This window comes from Vanellus vanellus (assembly GCF_965231255.1).
Source record: "Vanellus vanellus genome assembly, chromosome: 2".
NCBI classification, from domain to species: domain Eukaryota; kingdom Metazoa; phylum Chordata; class Aves; order Charadriiformes; family Charadriidae; genus Vanellus; species Vanellus vanellus.
In genome coordinates this window covers 37,906,755-37,928,293 of record NC_138906.1, presented here as the reverse complement: position 1 = coordinate 37,928,293, position 21,539 = coordinate 37,906,755, and the positions used below count along the sequence as shown (strand labels likewise).

Here is a 21,539-nt window from a genome sequence, read left to right as displayed (position 1 = left end):
TTAGGCAGTGGGGCAGTTAAGAATAAGTGTTCTCAATGCTTACAAAACTACAGTGCTATTTAAATGAAAATGTTCATTCCAAAAGAATTTTTCTCATCCTTCTTAGAGTGTTGTTGAAATACACTTTCAAGTAACAGGTTGCTTAATACTAGTTTACAATATTCTTAAGTTACACGTTATAGAATTTGATAGCACATATGACCAGAGTTACTTTCACTTCTTTACATTTTCTAAAATACCAGTAACAACAACAAACCCAAACACAAGTCTATGTGTATCTATATATACACACACAAAATATTGAAGAGTAATTACACATTATAAATCATAAAGTGGTTAGGATATTGATATTGAAATAAAGGAAACCTTACTGGCAGGTTTAAACACACACACACAAAAAAAGAGGTAACTTGTTTTATTTAATTACTCAAAAGCATTGAGTAAATCATCATAAAAATGAGAATATAAAGTTCTAAGCTAAAGATAAAGGAAATATTTTGAGTGCAGAAATATTGAATTAGATATAAATTAGCAGTAGTAATTACATATTTTAAATGGGCTAATAGGTAGTTTATAAAACTAACAGAAATCAGCAGCATTATCCAAAACTAAAAAATGAGAAATCAAAATACCAGTGATGAACTGAATCAAAATATATTACATAGTGTTGAAAAATCACCAAATCATTGAAGTCATTGCAGTCAAATGACATTAAATTTTTTTTCACATTTAAATTTGTAACATTTGCATTTAAATGTTCCAAATTAAACGTCTTAAAGCATTTATATGCAGTTACATACAGCTGATACAAAAAGAAGACATACTAAAGCACAGTATACATTTCCTTCCCCTTTAATAAGAAAACATCCAGTAATACTAGCTACACACAAAAAACCCCCAACATTCAAAAGGTAAATATTTAAACAAATTTCTGTCAAAGCTGGGAAAAAAGTTCTGTTAGAGTAGTCTTAGAATTTTTGAACAGGGCAATGAAGAAAATAACAGAACAACAATAGAACTATTAGAAAAGAAATATTTATTTCAGAAACATCTTCATTTGGAAAACACTCACTGGCATACAGATAAGGATCCTGGAATTAAAAAATAAAAAATAGCCACAAAGGCCCCGCGAATCTTGTATTTCTGTAATTTTTGTCAGATATTGAGGACATGTTAGTAGGCCAGAATTGTAAAGTGCTTCAACAGTTTAGATCAGTCTTCCAAAACAAAACAACAAAACAAAACACCCACTACCCTAATATTGCATTAAATAAAAGCATTAATATCTTTCTCAGACATTATTCCAGTTTTTGTTTTTATATTTTCCCTATCTTTTAAATAAATTTGCTAAACAATTTTTCTTGTAATATGCTATCTTTAAAAAAAAGTCAAGTAATCAAACATCTCTGCCTGACAATAACAGCTATTTTTAAAGCCACTTTTAGTGATAACTTGTTGCTTTTAATTAAATGTTATCACTTTTACATTAAAATAGCTTTGCTGCTAACTCACACACAAGCTGAGAAGGTGAATAGATACATTTGTGCAATTCAATAAGACTGAGCAAAAAGAAACAGATATTTATCTTACAAAAGTGCTACCATCAACAAAATACAGTGGCTTAAAGTAGTTACCTAAGAGATGTTATCCTCGGGCTATTAAAACATGTTTCTAAAATTACACAGATTCCCAGCTGGATGTTTTAAAAACACATGCCCACACACGCCTCTGCTAACCTTTATTATCTAGCTATTTAATAATCTATTGTTTGTGTAATTCACAGGTTTAAAACGCTCCTTCTTGAAAGCATCTACATAATTCTTTAAGAAAAAAAAAAATAATAATATCCATTTCTAGGCCGGCAACAACAGCACTGAAGTTAATGGGAGCTTTGCTGGGGTGATCAGACCCCCTAGCTCTTTTTAATAGCAGTTAAATGTCAAATATAAATACAACACCACCGTGAAACATATTCCTTTGACAGAATCTGGGACAAGACACTACACAGCTGCTGTTAACAAGAAAGAGCAAAACTGACGTTTAATCAAAATCAGTGTTGGTGGTTACGAAGTTGTGTTCAAGCCTGCCTTTTGTTTGTGAAAAAGTCAATATTCCAACGTGTTAACTACAGCCACAGTGAAATCAGCAGCTCCTGTTACTCCCAAAGAGCGGAGAGGTCCAGGTCCCCACAGCGTGCTACAGCTGTGTGATGATCACCATCTCGGGAGAGGGAGATACTCTCCATTTAAACCGCTAAACTAAAACATCTCCCCCGGTGCCTTCAAATATAAGTGCCTAAAATTAAACACACTGGGCGAAATCCTGGCCCTAGCGAGGTCGATGCAAAACTCAGCCATTGGTTTCAATGGACTTCATCCAGGATTTTCACTGGGAACGAATATCCATAATTCCCTGGGAACCGAGAATCTCCAGCAAGCCTAGAAGTTATGTTGGTTTTAATAATATTTCTAACTTCTAAGCAACCGTGCTCAAGAATTTTGGCCTTCAGTTCTCATGTATGATAAAACGAAGCTTCCCATCAACATTACAGAAAGACCAGAGGAAGATATATTTATATCTTGAATTGTCAGCAGCGTGTAGTTTGTACAAATGTTGTTTTGCTGATGTTGCTGAGCTACTTTAAAAAGTGAATACCTTGTGGGGTATGTAATTTCATCACCAATGTCAAATGACTTCTAGAGATGAAACTTCTCTGATGCAAATTACAAAAAGATGCTTTGAATATATTTGATATGATATACCAACTTCTAAGCTGAAGAATTAAGTTGTCTTCATTTTGCAGATCCGAGACAGGCATTCACTAAGGGAAATATTTTAACTGCCACATATGTCAGCAGAGCATGACTTACCCAATACTGAGATTTTAATAGTCACAAAACCCTAAATGTAATAGGTAGTGTGTAGACCTGAATCAACGTACATAATAAATCAACAAAGAAATAGTACCAAGGTCTGTTTTGAAAATTTTTAAGGACATAACGCTTGTATTGACAACGCGTCTTTTCGGTACGTGTTACCAGCCAGCCGTGTTTGCGTGGTACACGTAACCAGTAAACAGAGCAGAAACTGCTTTGTACTGTCCTTAAGATAGCAACACAGGAATGATTTTTCACGGTTCTTCAGAAGCTGGGCTTGCTTTACATCCGCATGAAACGCTGTCATCACTAGGTCCGAGCCCGGAGGATGAACTGCAGAAAAGGGGAGAGGGGAAAAAAAAAAAAAAAAATAAAAAAAAGGAGGAAATTGGTTTTCACAACACACTCAAAGCCTGAGTAACAGAGGAGAACTTTAATTATCTCCAGTCACAAAGAGAGACAGGAAATTTGGACTTTTAATTAGCCATTTGGAGTGCAGTTGGATATTTTTTTAGCAAGATAATTTAAACGCGAATAATTCAAGTCTGACTAAATGAAATTCACATAATCAGAATGCAGATAATTGAATTTCTACTGCATTCATTAATTCAGTGTGGAGGTGTGTGTGAAGACTTCTATGATGAGCTGTCACAGCTCAATAAAATCTCAGTCAATTAATTTTTTCATTATCTTAGTATTACATCAACAAAAAAAGTGAAGCATGCGCGTGTGTATGTATGTATATATAATCTCAGAAAGCAAGGAAATACAGAAATCACCTCTCTGAATCAGAGTCCGCATCGTTTTTTCCTTTTTTTCTCTCTTCATCTTCTATAGGAAAACGTCTGTTCGAAGAGGCGAACTTATGAATCGCATCAGCAACGGAGTATTTCGTCTGTCCAGACACACACGCCTCCATATCTTCTGGGCTTAGCTGAGTCTGTAAGAAGAGGTGAAGCCTACTGTCTGAAAGCAATAATGTGTCTTGTAGGATCCTGGAAAAAGAGGGGAAAAAAAAAAAAATTCAAATGTTTTTATACAGATGCACATACACACATACATTCTAAAGTGTTTTACCAGAACAAATTCTAAATGATGTCCCGCTTTTAAGTTTTCGGATGAATCCTAAATCAGTAACAGAAGGTCATGAACATACTAAAATGATTAGGTGTGTGTTACTTTCTTATTACATTATTTGGAATTTTAGGTGAGTAAAAACACGAAGCTAATAGTTAGGCACATCTGCTATTAGAATAACTTCAAGGACATTTCTTCCATTTAACCATCTGTTATTACCACATGGATCAATTAATGAGTTTTAGGCAGTTGGAGGCATATACTCTTATAAAAATTTGGTCTCCGTTTGAGAACACTTTTTTTTTTTTTTTAATAGTTAAGCTTTTCTAAAAATTACAAGCCACCAATTTCTTTGGTGAGGGAAAGAAGTGTGTTCAGAGGCAGAGGACTTCAGACACACACAGTGTCAGGACTTCAAAATACCTGTAAACAACAGAGCCAAAACTAGCTAAAATAATTCTAGCTTAAATGTAATGATTTTGTAAATGAAAATGCTAATACTGAACACTGATTTAAGTTTACTTGTAAACAGTTTTCAGGGAAACTTAAATAAAATTTCATTCCAGCTATCCTTTTCAGGAGTCTGTTTTCATCTTTGCTTTATATATATTTTAAATTAAGTCTTCAAGTAAGTAAACACTCTGTGCTAAATTTATATCAAGTGAAAGTAAACAAAATACAATACATTCCAGTAATACAGAAAGTTGTAGAGATACTTTAACTAAGGATCATCATCACTATTTTGAGGAAAAAAAAAAAAAAAGGGGGGGGGGGGCAACTTTGCTGCAACATTTCTCTAAAGATGGAATTCTTTAATACACAAGCCCTACAATGATCAACAAGATACTCTTTTGCTTATACGTACATGTAATTTTAATCATGTAATAGTCATCAGAGCTTATGATCATGCCAAACAGTGTTCCACAGAAAATTATTAAAATATCTCTAAACAAATCAAAACTATCAAGAGTCAATATTTACCTATTTCTACCCATTTAGGTTACAGTCATCACCAAAAAAGTCAATGCTATGCAATAGGAAACAAGAGATGACATTAATGTAAGAACTAGTAAGAGCAGAAAGAAATATTGCATTCTATAGGTACTCTGACTAAAATGATAAGTATAACCGATTAGTTCCTTCTCTCAAATAAGATTAATGGTGTGTTTGGACTGTAACATTTTAAAACACAAATACGTTCCAAAAACTGTTCTCTAAAGTGGCCAACATTACAATAACGTTTAATAAATACACTAAAGGACTTCTGGCTTCATCTAAGCCTATAAAAATCTGTCAAATCAAAATAAGTAATAAGAGATATCCAACTGAAAATGCAGGATATTTGTGTGCATGCACATTTCATTTGCCTTGGTAAGCACACACACAGCGTCAACCAAATAATTCAAACTTTGACACTTTCCGATGAGGAAATGTCTGCAATGACCCTAATGATCTACCAGGTGCATATGAAATCCAGTCTAAAAGGGACCAGATTTGACTGAAGTTCAAAATAGGCAAACTTTCATACCTCGATAAAGGCTTTTTAATCAGATCTAAATTCTCACAATCTTACTTATAATAATAGCAAACAAATAATAATCATAGCAAACATCTGTAAAATCAATGCATGCAGCGTATTAACCTACGGAAAAACTTCATAGTCTACAAGAGGCCAGAAAATGTTGTGTAAAAATGATTCAAAACAGAGAATTTACAAGTCTACACACCTGGAGAGCAACAGCACGAACACAGTTTGAAAAAACATCATTCAGCGGCCACTAAAAGAGGATTTCAGCCTTGACTCTTGATAAACATAAACATTGCAAAAAAAAAAAAAAAAAAAAGTAAAAGAAGTATCATTCCACGCCATAAATCCAAGTTCATAGTTTATGCACTTAAGGGAATAAATTTTCTACTTCCTCTTTTCCTCCTCTTAAAAAAAAAAATAAAATAAAATAAAACAAAACCCAACATGCTGGAGTTTACTGTAGAGTAACTAGAGTTACTGTTTTTCCCAGGCTTACGAGCACAATGAGGGGATGAACATTTCTGCAATTCTAACATTTGCGTGTCTAATACCAAGTAACCCAGCAAAAAGCCAAGACATTAAATTCTGTGGATGGCATTTAGTTTCACGTATTTTCCTCTTGCCGCACCTTCAAAAGTTTCCTGCCAACCGGCAAAAACACAAGTAACTAACTGTTCATGAGATTACACTACACTTACAGCTCTGTTGCTGTTTGAAATGTATTTTATTTTCTTTATAAAATAACGGGTAATCTTTAAAATTGATTTTAGATGGTTTGAGGCATTACACCAGAGAAGTAATGAGCACTAATGTCAATGATATTGGACACAAATTCATTTTAGCTTTATTTCATGTCCAGTACAATTCTGCTAAGCCTTGAACTGCTAAAGCACTGTTATTAACTCTGCAGTAACCTAACACATGGAACAGCAAACAAAAGTGATAAGAGTACAGACTGATCAGGACCTCAAGGCTACTGTCCTTTTTCTGCAGCTATAATTCAATTTCCAATTTTACTTTACATTGGACTCATTATTTCACAGTAATTTTCTTTTCTGCTTCATAGTGCCATCTGGAGGTGAAAGGAGTGAAGAGAAACCAAGGCGAAGAAATGGAAGGATGTTCATAAAGCTAATTACGTGTTTGTGTGTCTGTATATATATATATGTTCACAAGGGAGGGAAGGGATCAAACACTCAGTGCATTTTGCGAACCATTTAAAACCATGCTGAAAGCAAACATACAAACATCTTCCACCCAGTCGTACCCTTGGAGCATTTCTTTCTTTTAATTAAAAAATAACTTTTGCTTTTCCCGCCCCCTCCGAACCAACAGGTTAGATTGCTTTTTAATTGCATCCTTCAAGCAATCAAAACGAAAAATAAATTCTGTGCTATCCGTAAGCATTATGCTTTCCTGTTCAAAACACTCCTTCCTTGAGGAAATAACCGTACATTTATCAACAGATGTTACTGGTAGTATTAAGCGCTGGTACAGAAGTTGCTCTCCAGGGCTCTCGCTGTCCTGGGCACTCACAGTTTGAAGGGTTGTACATCCCAAAAACCAGACTTGGCTCCAAGGACTTTCAATAGCAAAATTACAACACACCACCTAACAAATTAAAAAGGGAAGAGGAAAGGCAGACGGACTGTCATCATATTGATACTCGGACAACTTAGCAGCAGCTGAACGCGTGCGCAGTTTCCACACAACCAGCAGCACTCCCGGTGCTTCTCCAACAGTTTTATTACAGCCCGTGTCAGTGCAAAGCTGCGGTTACAGCGATGTAAATCAGCTCTCGCTGCCGTCGCGCTAATGGAAGAGTCATGGCTCACGGTGATAATTCCTATAAACTGACTGGGCATATTGACGAGAACAACAGACTTTCTACGCACGCCTGGAATAAGAACGAAAGGCTAAATCCCGCAAGTCTTGATCCCATCAGTAGTCATTACTTGTCAGAGATCTCACTCCTCTCAGCCAGATTGCTCACATGCATAATGACTACTTATGTGATTAAGGGGGCTGCAGGATAAGGCTCTACATTTGAATTAGAGATAATAAAATCATTATTTTTTTTTTTTATTCACAGCCATGTGAATCTTTGTGTGTAAGCTTTCAGTAAACGTTCATGATCTCTAGACCTTTAGAAGCAGGGCTGAAAAATGTCACTTCACAACCAAAAGAAATAATACCATTTTTGAGGAAACGCTGGATACTGTACACGGAGTATTTCTCCTTCCCCGTGTTACAGCAAGAACATTTACAAAAGACAAAACATGTGTTTTGTCTTATTTGGACAAGGTCCAAAATCTGGTTTTCTTCAACATGATTTTATTAGGTATATTATACACTGTTCTGCTGGAGGAGAGCAACATATGGCTGAACAGTACAACTTAATCCTAACTAAAGATTTCCTGTATCTACTGTAACCTAATACAATGACAGATGCACACTTCCATGTGTGTGGAAGGTTAACACTCCGATTTTGTTTTCGACAAATTTACTCTGCCCATGTACATCATATCATAAGAGCAAGGGGAAGGAAGGAAAAAAAAAAAAAAAAAAAAAAACCAACCAACAAAAACCCAGGAGTTGAGAGGCGGGGGCCGACAGCCTGTGCTGTGGTGCCCTCTATTGAGCATCCAGCCCCTCAGCCCCAACCCACACCAAACAAAGCCACGGTTTCCTCTTCAAAAAAAGCCAACTGTGTTTCCTCCTTCATTTTTAATAAGGGAGGAAATGTTACTGAGAGCGAGCAACTGCGAAACAACTGTTGGGCATCCGATAATGCATACGTTTAAGAAAGGATTATGCGACATGTGCCTGCTAGGCATTATTCACTTCACTCACCAGATAGGGAATATTACCAAGGTTTCATTGCAAAGTGGCGGCCACCACTTGCCCGAGGAGATCCCACTGGCCCCACAGCCACCCATCCTCCCACCTGAGCCCTGGCAAACTGGCACTCATCCTCTTTGGAGCCAGCCTCCCGCCAGCCTCCTGCCCCCCGCATCTCGGAGAGCACCAGGTAGAGACATCTCCATGAAAGAGTCCTCCAACCCTGCACCAGCTCCTGCTTGTGGGACTGCGGTGGGGAAGGTGAGGAGGAGGGCGAAACCCCAGCCACCTCCAGAGAACAGCTCTGCCTTAGGTAGCTGCGGTTCGGGTGGTTTGCTCGCTCCAGCACTAAGCGAGCCCAACACACGGCCACCCAGAGCGGTGACACTGCGGATGCTCTTCGTCTCCTGTGGATCCGAGCACTGAATTTCTCGAAACTCCTGGTACATCTTCCACCCCATCATAAACTGTGTGTTTGAAAACTAATTGAAGACTAATCCTTTTTCCCCAAGCCACATGTTTTTTTTTCCTGGATCCAACTGTATTCAATAAAAAAATGTCAGCAATTGGACCCAACTTCATTTATAATGGTTTTGTTACTTATTAGAAAACTAAGCAAACCCAAATGATCTTCTGTGAAGGTAATCTAAATCCCAAAGTTAAACGCGTGCAGCTACAAAGGGATGAAAGCAAAGAAGATCTTACAGAATCTAATATTATAAACTAGTGCTTTAATTTTGAACTCTAATTTAAGAATAAGCTTTTCCTATGAATTTACAGATGTCCTCAAAGGTATGAGGATACTCACCAGGAAAAACACATAATTTTCCTTATTCTTACAAAAGTAATTCATAATTGAAAAGGGGCTAGCTGACTTCCGTTAATGCAAATGGCCTCTTGAAATATTAAATTATGCCCAGACAAGGAGTGAGCTGTACAGCCCTTCATCACTCAGAGATAATAACCTGTAAGACAAGCAGGTCTGACCCTGCATTTGTGCAGTAAAGCCAAATCAAAATGGGACACCTGTTTCCAGATTTGACCAAGCTCTAGTGCTTTGCTTTAGCATCCAGCTGTTGGCCGAATTCTCATGCTACCATGCTCAGCATGGAGAGGCTCCAAAAAGGTTCTAAGTATGCACCTTGCCCCGTGCTAACTTGTCCTGGAGCAGCACATGAAGGAGGACAAGAGAACTCCATAGCCATCCACATATGGGCGATATGGAGGACCTCCCAGGGCCAGGAGCTGAACGCTAGACAGCCTCCAGCCGCTCCATCCTTATTCCTCAGGCACACAGCTCCTGCCTGGGAAGACACTACAGCAACGGGCACAAACTGAGACTGAGAAAGATCTAAACTCCATTTCAGAGATGTCTTGGGTCCTGATAACCCCATAAGGCACTGAGCGCAGAGAGGGGCTGGGGTTCCCAACACCTGCACAGCATGCGGGCGTTTGGAAAACGTTACCCGAGAACCTCTCCCTCCACAGGTCCGCATAGACTCGAATCCCATTTCTCCCCACTGGCACAAAGAAACAGTAGCGGGGCTGTGAGCTTGTGCACGGTGACTGCTGTCACTGCTGGGGCGAACAGAGCACTCGGCGTTGCAGTTCTGGGTTACGCCATCCCACGCAACAGCTTTCTAGCTCCTTTCCTACCCCCTTCCTAATACAGCAGGGAGGTCCCGCTTCCCCCAGCATTGCCACACTACAGAACGTGTAGCGTCCAGACCTAGAGTTTGAGTAAAGTCAAGTGTGTTTGTGTGTGTGTATATACACACACGCACTTGCCAATGAATCCCACAAATTCAGAGAAAGAAGTCATAACCTTTGGTTTTGACTCATAAAAAAAAAAAAAGGGGGGGGGGGGGGTGAAGGAAGAAAAAAGCATCATGGCAGCCCAGCAGACCCAGTAAAAAGACCCCTTGTGTTAGGAGCAGCAGAAGCAGAGAGGTGCCAGCCAGCAGAGGGCAATGGTAGAGCACATAAGGTGCCAAACCAATTCATCACAACACAACTCTGTCTCTGAAAATGCCTTCCCAACTGTCCCCCAGGGCTGAGAGAAAGCTGACACCTTTCTAAACAGCATCCAAGTTCAAACGTTTAAATCATTACAACAGAGACGCCTCCTTTCCCCTACTCCTGGACTAGCAGCAGCAAAGTGAAACGTTCTGCATGCTGTCACTTTCTGCTGTCAGTACCCATCTAAGTCAGACATCCACAAAATTGGGGAGTGAGGATGTGTTTTAAAAACCTACCTCCGCGTTCTGCCTTCTGAAGCACAGATAGTGTTGTAAATATTTTTGATGCTGAAATACTGTAACTCATTACCAGATCAGTCTCTTTGCCATTTTAAAATGAGCCATTTCGGAAACGCACTGCTCCATGGGGCAGCACAGCTAAGCTATAACTGCTCAGACCCAGGGAACTGAACTACCATACCCTTTGGTTGACCATTAATGTTATCGCCTCCAGAAGCCTAGTCACAGTTTCCCTGTCTTTCTTCCCTGAGGTGCAGAAAAAACCCTCTGATCCTTTTCTGCTTTCCCTTCCCTGTCGCATGTGCCTTTATCCAGAATTTATTTGCTATCATTTTGGCCACAAATCCTATATAACTGCATACAGAAATTTTATTCCTGCAGCTCCTGCAGTTGTAAGCTGAAATATGTGTCAGGACCAATGATTTCTCACCTGTTAGGAAGGCTTATAATTATATCACACTGACTGGAAAAATAGCAGGTCCAATATTCTTCTACCCACTGACCACGAGGGTTAAAGCCTACTTAAATGATTTGCTTTTTTCCTTTGCTTATATGGTTCTGGTTTATGGAAACACTGATACTGGAGGAAGATGAACAGTCTCTGCTCAGTGTTTCCCCACGCTCTTACCCTGAGTGGTGGCTAAAGACAGCCGGCAAACGCACGCACAAGTCCTGCCCTAGCAGCTGCAAGCAGCGGGTTCTCACACCAGCAGTGCCAGGGTACCGCGAGAACGGCAGAGAAAGCAGAAAATGACACCAACGGGGTCTCTGCCACTGCAGACGGTGATGCAGTTACAGCAGTGGGACTGAGGGATGCAGTACTGAAACTCGTGCAGCGCTCCCTCGTAAGGCAGGTCTGACTCCGGCTAAGGCAACACTGTTCCTTTGCACTAACTCTTTACATAACCCCACAGATGAATGATTTTATACAGATTGTAGCTGTACTGGAAGCCGTCACAGCTGCTAGAGCCCTTTTGTGTTAGCGGGACTGGTAAACAAAATAATTGGCATTATAGGAAATATCTGTGTTAGGAGACCTCAGTACAGAATTTTTCCAGGCTCCCAGCGGTTTAGCCCACAAAGGCACTGATTTTCCATGAAAATAAAGAGGGTGAGAAGTCTGTTTCTTTGAGTGAGAATATCTAGCTCATTCTGGAAAGCTAGAAATAGACACGACAGTGAAAGATCCCCCAACCTTAGTACAAAATTGCAAAGTGACATAAATCCAAAACCATTATTTATAATCAATGCAATGAAACACAGTGGAAAAGCCCCAGCTGACGTTTCCTTACGACCAATAGCGCTGAAGTCACGTGTATGAAATATGACTTTGCAAATTAAAAAAATAAGGCAGATGTGTAACATGTACAGATGACCACACGGTGGCTCTCAAGTACCAGAGATGAGCTGTTTTAAACCAGAAAATTGATGACATCAAAAATGTCAATATCTCTAGGACAGGCTGTACTTACTTTTCCAGGAATTCTTGCAGACCCTGCCGGCGATGGTCCACATGATGGGGATTGTTCATATTGAAAAAGGGAGTTTTAGATGGCAGCTCAGGTAACTGTCTATATAAACAAGAAGCAAATACACAGTTAAACACAAGTCTGGAACAGCTGAGAAAAAAGCAGTAAACAAACGCCAACCCAGAAATTCATAGGTCGTGTTCCAGAAGCTCATGAAATGGAATTTGGGAACGTGAGGGTGAGAAACTGGAGGGCTTCTCACACACCTCAAAGGGCAAAATAAATGAACCCGATTTTTCTGGTCCAGTTGTTATGCCTGTGTGTATGTCTGGCCGAGTCTCTGACAGTCCTTGCAGAACCTAAGCACATCCTAAAAGTGCAGAGAGGAGGTATGTACACCTGCACTAGATTGCTGTTTCTGCTACCTGTTTAGGAAACACAGACCAAATCTGTTACAAATTAGAGGGGAGCTCATCAAACAAATGCAAAACCACATTCTTCTAGCTTTAAAGCAGAGAAAATGCCCTGTACAGAATAAACTTGTGCTAGTAAGAAACACAGGACACTTTCCAGCTCTGATTTCTGTAATTCTCAGTATTAAGATGAAACAATCCTCCCCTTCCATGAGTGACAGATTATTAAATAGCCATATATAAAGCTGCTCACATAAGCACCGCATTGCTCTGAAGCCTCTGTCGAAGCCAAACAAATTCTCGAAAGCGTCGTCTAACACAGGATGTTTTCCTTGTAAAGCACATACTGTTTGTCTGTTGGGAAATAATAAACATTTTACTTTGTAAATCAGCTTAAGCTAAAGTGCAGGCATGGTATTAAAAACACATCTGAGATGCTAATCCCCGAGACACCACTGGAAAGCTTGACATGAATTCAGTTTAGGTTAAGGACTGTGCTTGATCTCAGACAGGACTGGTGACAGTTTCTACTGCTTCTCAGGGAAATATTTTTCATCGCTTTTTTCCCCTCTTTAAAAGCAAGAGATCTGGATTATAATTATAGCACAACTTGCAGTAACAGGAAAAGTCTCAGAAAAGAGTTTCAGCAGATAATGCCAATCTTGGGGGGTGGGGGTGGTAGGGGAAATCATGTTTAGCTATTCTGGTTATATGGCTAACTGTTCTTCCAGGGTGCAATCTTACTTAAATCAAAAAAAACAGTGTGACTGTTCTCCACAAGTAGCAGCATTTGGAAAATTTCCCGCAGAACGCTATTAGTCCACTAGAAAAATGCCGATTCATCAAAAAAGATACAATTCATGGAAATTAAATGCTTTTGCCAAATTCTCCTCTGGAGCGTACACTTAGATGAAACCCCACCTACCAGAGAGGATTCCATTATAAATCTGCCTGCAGGCCAACCCACCCTCGATCGCCTGCCAGGAGCCACAGCTCTTAAGAGAGCAGATTGTAGAGGGCCCAAAGATGCCAGCTTTCTAGAATAGACGAGTATCTGGGATACCTCAGTTTAAGAGGCCAAATGCTCTAGGTGCTGGGCAGAAGGGGAATCCTACTGGTGTAAGAGCCTAGCAGACCCATTGAATTCATTAAGAAGCCTGAATGATAGGACTGACCTAGAGACTTGGTCGCAGAAAGCCCTGGCATTGTGCTGACAGTAAGATGAGCTGATGCTTATCAGCTTTAGAGGTGCCCAGTGCTGAATCAGATAACACTGGGTCTACGTGACACCACCCCAACCTAGTAGCTGCTGAGAAAGCCAGTAGTATTCTTCTATTCAGAAGCACCAATGCCTGTGAAACAGTCATACGGCACCTGCCCCGCCAAACCTACAGAATTTCTATTTACCGGAAGTCAAAAATATAATTGCTTTGGAACCAGTACTTAAACCACATTGCAAAATGCGAAACTTTCACAGTTCTGATTCCCACAAAGGACACAAGTACTCCTCAGGATGGACATTTAACAAGCCATCATTTGACTGCTTGCTCTCATTATGCTGAATGCTTAACTCTCCCACACAGGAAGGAAATGCTTTCCATCTTGTGCCAAGCATTAATCATGTAACTTGGTGCTCTCAAATTCTTCACCTGATACTTGATACACTTCACAAATTTTTTAATTTTTTTTTTTTTTTTTTTTTTACATTGCAATTAAAAAAACCCTGGATCTAGATTTGGGAAATTAGGATAACTCCTTCTGCATGTCATCCACCAAAGAAGAATAATCAACGAAACAAAATTATGTATAGGACACAAGAGAACAGTAATTCTAAGTGCACTCCCATTAACATCTGGTAGACTACGATCATAAACCCAAATGTAGTTACTTAACATATCCAAGCACCACTTAGCATAATATGAATGTCAAAGTACACTGAAAACAACCACACTGCAGCAACCAAATAACGTGGCAAAAAAAAAAAACAAAAACAAAACACTCCAGAGAACTTAAAGTACAAATTACTTGAAAAGACAGTTGTTTTCCCATGAATACCTGAATACCAAGCTTCTTCCATAATGGTAAGACATAACTGACTATGACAATCTTCTAGTTGATAAGTAAAGCTAGAAATAGTCTCTGCTGCAAAACATTGTGGAGTGCACATCTGCACACAATACACTCCCAGCCCTGCCACAAACCTTCTGCACCGCCTTTGGCCAACCCACCTTACCAGTTCCACTGTGTCTCAGTCGTTAAAAGGAGAATAATATCCTCCAGCCTACCAGAACTGGTGTAAAGAAATTCCATCAATACCCCAAAGAGAACCCTGGCTTAGACAGAAACAGCAATAAGAGCCCAAAGAATCTGTGCTGATTTTTTTTTTTATACTTACATGAATAAATATCTCATAGTCTATGTAAGAATGCCACGAGTCTTCTTTTTGTGTCCTGGGGTCTCGCACCAAGACAGTTACAAATTCCTGCAAGTGCATAATAAAAATCAAGCAATTAATTTCAGAAGACAAAGAGAGCCTGAAAGACTCTCTTGATTGCTGTGCTGTTCCACAAACTACTGTGCTCAGATTAAAAGCTGAACTGCTGTTTTATTGAATTTTGCAACCCTATAAAAGGAGAAGCAAAGAGCAATGAATCATCTGAGCTACACCACATGTCTGGGAAATTCCTTGCTAAACTGCTAGCTGAAAAGGAATATTTCAGATTAAGTAATACTGCGAGAAGTCATATGTTTCATGCATGGGAGATTCAGTGATTTCAGTAGCTACAGACTAAAAACCTAATATTCAAATCACATATGTAAAAGAGAACTAGACAGGTATTTTAGGCTTTTCCCACCCTCCCAGCGAACATTCACAAAGAATGTGTTACAAACCTGCTACATGTACTCAATACATACATATAGCTTTTTATTTGCTCCTAAATTTCTTTTGTCATTGTACCCATGTTTTTTTTAGTCAAGTATTTATACCCATTGATTTCATGGATCTGGTGTAAGTGCTCGATACTTCCACAAGGAGCTGAAGAACTGCCTTTTTTCTATGCCCCAAATGACTCACTCCTGCCCAGTAGAAAAGGATGTACCACTATTAATTGCCCCGGACACAGATTCACCACAGGGAATTCAAGGTCTCAAGCCTAGTGTCCCAGATGCTGTGTGGAAGGAGATGAATCCTCCTCTGCCACAAACGCTTCCTGATACACCAACGACTTAACCCACGGAGTACACCTGAGGATGCAGGACCTGGGCACTGCTATCCCAGTCCACCCATCACCCTGCCCAAGGAAGCAACACAGCCACGCTGCAGAGTATAACTCCCCATTTTGGGGGGACAACGAAATAGAGTATTTGTGGTAGAAGTTGTCATATATAGTCTATCCCCTTTTAATTCCCGCATTTATGTAATAATTTAGAGGGATCCTGAAGGAGTGCGAGAGGCCTGTGGGCATTACTGCCACGTAACTGGGGATCACCAAGTGGAATTGGAAAAGGCTGAAGAACTACATGCTTCCAAATATCCTTAGCTAATGACCATGTGAAAACTCGTATCACGGTTTTAAAAACAAACAAACAAACAAAAAAAAAACCAGCCAACCACAAAACATGAAAACAAAACAAACCAAAAAGCCTGGTAAATCTGTATGTTCATACTGAGATGGAAAAGGTCTCTTTAAAATACAAAGGTTGAAAGCGTGCGTAACTACCTGCTATTTCCCAAGGCAACAAATAGGCTGCCCTACTTCAGTTGTTTAAATAAACTATTCACCCAAAGAGCTAAGCCAACCACTTAAATAATGACTCAGTTAAAGAAAACCGTATCATTTTAAGCTGTAGATATACTCCCCCTGAGAGAAAGGCACTGCACAACATCTCCAGGTACAGGAATCGACTGTGGGAGGAGTGACAGCATCTCTGGTAAATAACATGCTTTTTTAGTATGACTTTGCATAAATCAAGAAATCTTGAACTAGAGAGCTCTCCAAATGTGCCTCTCCATGCCCAAACCACAGATGTCAAAAAAGAACCCTTTACTCTTCAGCCAAGTCTTCTCCCCCAACCCCATATACTTCAGCGTGCCACCAGCAACCTTGAATGGACCGGAGAACAATGACAACCTTGGACAGAAAAGATTATTTTTTTTTTTTTCCCTGAACAGTCATTGCACTCTGCACATGGCAGGGAGGCATTCACGGTCTGGAATAAATCATTTACCACGCTGATTTCCAGGCAGTACTGCTTCAGGGATGGGGAGCCTGTAGGATACAGTCCATAGTTTCATCTGCCTTAGCCCCACTCCCAGTCACAGGCGTGTTTTCTGCATCGTTGTTGGAAACCCTTTTGGTGTGTGTCATGAGCACCTTACCAAAGAAATCCCGTTTGAGAGGATCCTGCTACCTCTGCTGATTCTTTCCTCACTGAAGAGCACCAGAGGCCTGGTTCTCCTCCACAGCTCTTTAACCTCATGCCAACATGGCACAAGAGGAACAAATAAACATAGCGGTAATCACTTCTACCAGCTGAGGGCCATGCCTTTGCTTCTACAAAAGCGCCAGTGGGAGGCATGAAGTTATTCCCCCTCCTGAGCCATGCGCTGAACAAAGAAGAAACCTTTTTTTTGGTTGTTTTTTCAGCCTGCATCACTGTCTATCCTATTTAGCATACATATACAGACATAGCATACTTTTGGACCCACTGTTAACATCTTCTCATATCTATAGCCTTATCTTCTCCCAAGTTTTTGTCTCCCCCAGCCTCCTACTTCCCCCTTTCTCACTCTTCCCCAGAGCTGGAACCATTTCTCCTAAGCATACTTTCTTTTCTTTCCTGACCACTAAATGCATCAGTCCTGCAAGTAGAAGAAGGGGAATTATGCCAGGAACCTTCAAACGGGGCACCGCTCTCCTCTCCCCTCCAACTGCTGCAGCCCAGGAGCCACAACCGCGAGAAGCCTGCTCATAACCTAACCTCAGTCCCCTTCCTCTCATCCACCGCCACACCAGCTTCTCGTTGCCCTTCCTTTTGTCTAAGTTCCCCAAATTACCTCATTCCCAAATAACCTTCCGTAACCCTCTCCTTTGTACAGAATCAAAATAATCTTCGAAGTAAAACGCTTCTTTCAACCTCCATTATACCAAAGTATAATGATAAAACGTTGCATTAGCTACGCTAATCATTTAATTTACCTTGCAAATCATCCCAGACCATGTGATGTACACAAAAAAAAACCTGTATACTTTTAATTTCCAATTAAATAGTTTAAATAGTTAAATAGTTTCAATACTGAGGAAGTCAGTATTCAGACTCTACCTATAGAAGAAGGGGAACCTGCTGTACATGCTGTGGCAGGCAGGTCTCCAGGCAGTATATCACTGAGACAAGAGTGACAGTGATCTGCAGCACAGCAGAGCACCTCAGCGAACTGCAGCCCTCACACACAGCCAGTGTGAGCTCCGACCTGAAACAGCAGGATTTCATCAACAGACTGGGTGTTGGGGTTGTTTTTTTTTTTCCTCCACTTATTTACAAAAGAATAGAGGGGCTGAGTTCAGAATGAAGCAAGATAAACATTAAGCAACTAAAAAAAAAACAAACCAAAAATATACAGCCTTTCTCAAGATCTCTGGTTACTTCCCCTATAAACATGTTGAATACAGTAAGCGTTAATCCCAATTCCCGTTACAGTTTTTGCTGCTCCGAAACAGTGGCATCGCACATGTAGACCATCCCTTCTCTTTTGACCTTTAAGCCTTCTCCGGGATACAAGACCCCACCGGGACAACAATATTGATTTAATCAAAGCAGCTCTAACTGCCCAGTATAGATGCAGAACACTGCCAGAAAAGGTGCTTATGCCTCCCTGCTGCTATAAAAGTAGGCTTTTAAAGGCCAATATTCACATACAGGCTATGCTAAGGTCCAAGCACAGTTAGGTGGCAGAATACTCCTCGGAGAGATCACTGTTGCATGCTTGATCCATCCTGTGTTCACTGATCACAAACAATCACCACTTCACAGCAGTTTTGGGTAATAATAGCCTTTCTCCTCTGTATATACTCCCCTCCCTCCCCATCTTGCTATGAACATTAGGATACCCTCAACAGACATGTCTATCTTCAAGTAACACACTGCTCACCTACAGGAGGTGAGGCTGACCTCTTCCTCCCACAGCCTACATGAAGACTAATGTCATCTTTTGTCACAAGACTGCACTGCAGCCCAGACGTACAACCCGGCAAGCAGACTCTGAAGACACTCAAGGTTTCAGGGACTTTTTACTTTCATCAGCTGCAATCCTTTTCAAGGTATCTTTTTCCCCCTCCCACCCAGTTCTGCTTGTTTTTTCCAGAATTGCAGATCTAGATATTAGGTCACATTATATATACTTTCGGTGTGTGGTTTTTCGCTGGTGTTTTTTTTTTTTTTTTTTTAATTAAGGGGCATGATACATGCATGTCTATCATGCATTCAAAAACTATGTGTTTCCTGTAACGCCTCAGTGCAACAATTCTCTGAAAACCAGAACTGACTGCTGACAGCTCAGAGTGTCCAAGCTTGGTCATGGAGGCCTATTGCACTGGGAACAATACAGGCTCAACAGAAAGCTGCTGGAGAAAGCGGCATCACCACTTATTCCTTCTCCCTGGAAAGGGCTAAATTCATAAGCAAAACATTGCCTATCCAAACCGCTAGCACTCTAGCTTTGATATGGGTCACAGTAGCCATACTGGCCCAAATACAGAATCACAGAACAGTTTAGGCTGGAAGGGACCTTGAAGATCATCAAGTTCCAAACCCCCTGCAATGGGCAGGGACACCTCCCACTAGACCAGGTTGTTCAAAGCCCCATCCAGCCTGGCCTTGAACACCTCCAGGGATGGGGCATCCACAACTTCCCTGGGCAACCTGTTCCAGTGCCTCACCACCCTCAAAGTGAAAAATTTCTTCCTAATATCTAATCTAAATCTACCTTCTTCCAGTTTAAAGCCATTCCCCCTTGTCCTATCGCTACACGCCCTTGTAAAAAGTCCTTCCCTGGCTCTCCTGTAGGCCCCCTTTAAGTACTGGAAGGCCACAATAAGGCCTCCCCTGAGCCTTCTCTCCTCCAGGCTATACAGCCCCAACTCTCTCAGCCTGCTCTCATGGGAGATGTGCTCCATCCCTCTGATCACATTCGTGGCCCTCCTCTGGACCTGGTCCAACACATCCATGTGTTTCCTATGTTGGGGGCTCCAGAGCTGGACACAGTACTCCAGGTGGGGTCTCTCCAGAGTAGAGGGGCAGAATCATCTCCCTCACATCCTCATGAAGAATTTCAAACCTGCCCCCAAAGTAGTCATAACTACTACAAATAGCAGTCATAACTACTTAACAAGCAGGAATCAGAAGAGCAGCTTCTCTGGCTGGATGTGCCTTTAATTCCTGGCTAAAATGGCTGCGATTTCTGTGCCAGCTAGTTCAGGCATGGATGGCACCGGTGGCATTTTGCTACCCTGTCCTCAAGGCCTGCAGCAGTCCAAGTAGTTTGAGTCACATATAAATGAAAAATGGCCAAAGTGACCCCCAAGCCTGGTTTACACCTACTCCTTCACAGTGACAGTCCTATGCAAAGAACACAAGCACGAACTGCAGAGGAAAGGGCAGCACTGAGGTCACATAGACACAAGCACTGAAAACTGAAATGTTCCCATTTGGATTTATCTCAAAAGGAAGAATATACCATAAAAGCAGCTGAAGCAAACACAAGAAGTCTTTATCCCCCCCCCCTTCCTCCCTCCTTTCTCCTGTTGGAAATATTTTGGGAAAATGCAATGGATTGCTCAGAGACAAGGATAAGCCAGAAGCTCTACTATATAGAATTTCACCACAAAAACTGTGTTTCTGAAAAGTCTGGTTTTGACATTTTCCTATTAAGAAGATAGGAAATCTGACTTGGAAACATCTATTTTTAATATGGGGAAAAAAAATCTGCCACAAGGAAGACGAATAAAAATAATCTCACATTAGATGATTATTTGCATTAATCATTCCAGCTGCATTTTAATTTAAATCTCTATGCCCATGACCATATCAGGTGATAACCTCATGCTCTACAGTGCCACTGTTACACATCTGATTAGTCAATAGCCCCCAAAGAGTCATTTTCCAAAAAGCTTCCGAGAAAAATAAGAGTTTCCCATCAGGTTGCCTATTAGTAAAAGGATCAACCACAAAGGACATGAGGCTTTTCATGCTGGGGGTGTTGGCATCTTCACTCCATGCGCACTGAGTAGTAAGGCTGATAAGAGACTAACAGCTGAGAAAAAATTTGTTGAAACTTTTAGTGTTCACTGGGACTCAGCAAAAGAGAACATGCAAGCGTGACTCTTGTGGTCCATGCATCTGGTAATCAGAGTTCAGGCCCAGCTCCAACCATTATGTCCTACAAAATACCTGAAGACTGATAGAAAGACGACTGAAATCCAAGCCCTCCTCTCCTGTCTCAGTGTCTGAGCCCCTCATGCACACAGTGACTTACTCCCCCTCTCTCTGATCCAATGAATATTTGATTCTTCCATCAAACTTTAACAGAAGGAATTGGCACTGCATCACTCCAGAATATTCTATAGCCTGGCAATTAAAAGCATGAAGAATACAACCAATCTTTCCTGGTCCATGTGAACCTCAATGAAATTCAATCCACAACCACCAAAGTAAAATCCTTTTTTTTTAATAAATATCAGACATGACTTACTTGTTTTTCATGTTTTGGTGTCATCTTCACTGGTTTGTATTAAAATAAAAATCAACCTGAAAGAAAAACCAAAACAGACATCAGATTGGCATTTAGTAATTATTTGAAGGTTATTATCACTTTTGCTAGACATTAGTAGAGAGTAGAAAGAGTCAAGCTCAGTGCCATATACGAGAAAACATCCTTGCATTAACTAGATCTAAGAATTCATTAATTTAAAAAAAAAAAAAATCCCATTTTAGAAGTACTGGGGTAGTCCCCTTCTGGGGATATTTGTCATACGTGACACTCCAGTGATGCCTGTCCATTTCTGGAAGTCAGTGTTTTT

At 40.5% G+C, this 21,539-nt stretch overlaps 1 protein-coding gene across 1 annotated transcript; it reads right to left on the bottom strand.

Annotated features, from left to right (window-relative positions):
• Positions 1-400: 400 nt before the first annotated feature.
• Positions 401-21,268, bottom strand: SNX10 (sorting nexin 10). Its single transcript, XM_082499598.1, has 6 exons — positions 21,212-21,268; positions 14,858-14,944; positions 12,716-12,816; positions 12,053-12,151; positions 3,656-3,871; positions 401-3,209 (listed from the first exon to the last, which is right to left on the bottom strand). Exons 1-6 carry the CDS (start codon positions 21,233-21,235, stop codon positions 3,131-3,133), a joined length of 606 nt encoding a protein of 201 aa, XP_082355724.1. The 5' UTR covers positions 21,236-21,268; the 3' UTR covers positions 401-3,130.
• Positions 21,269-21,539: the final 271 nt, after the last annotated feature.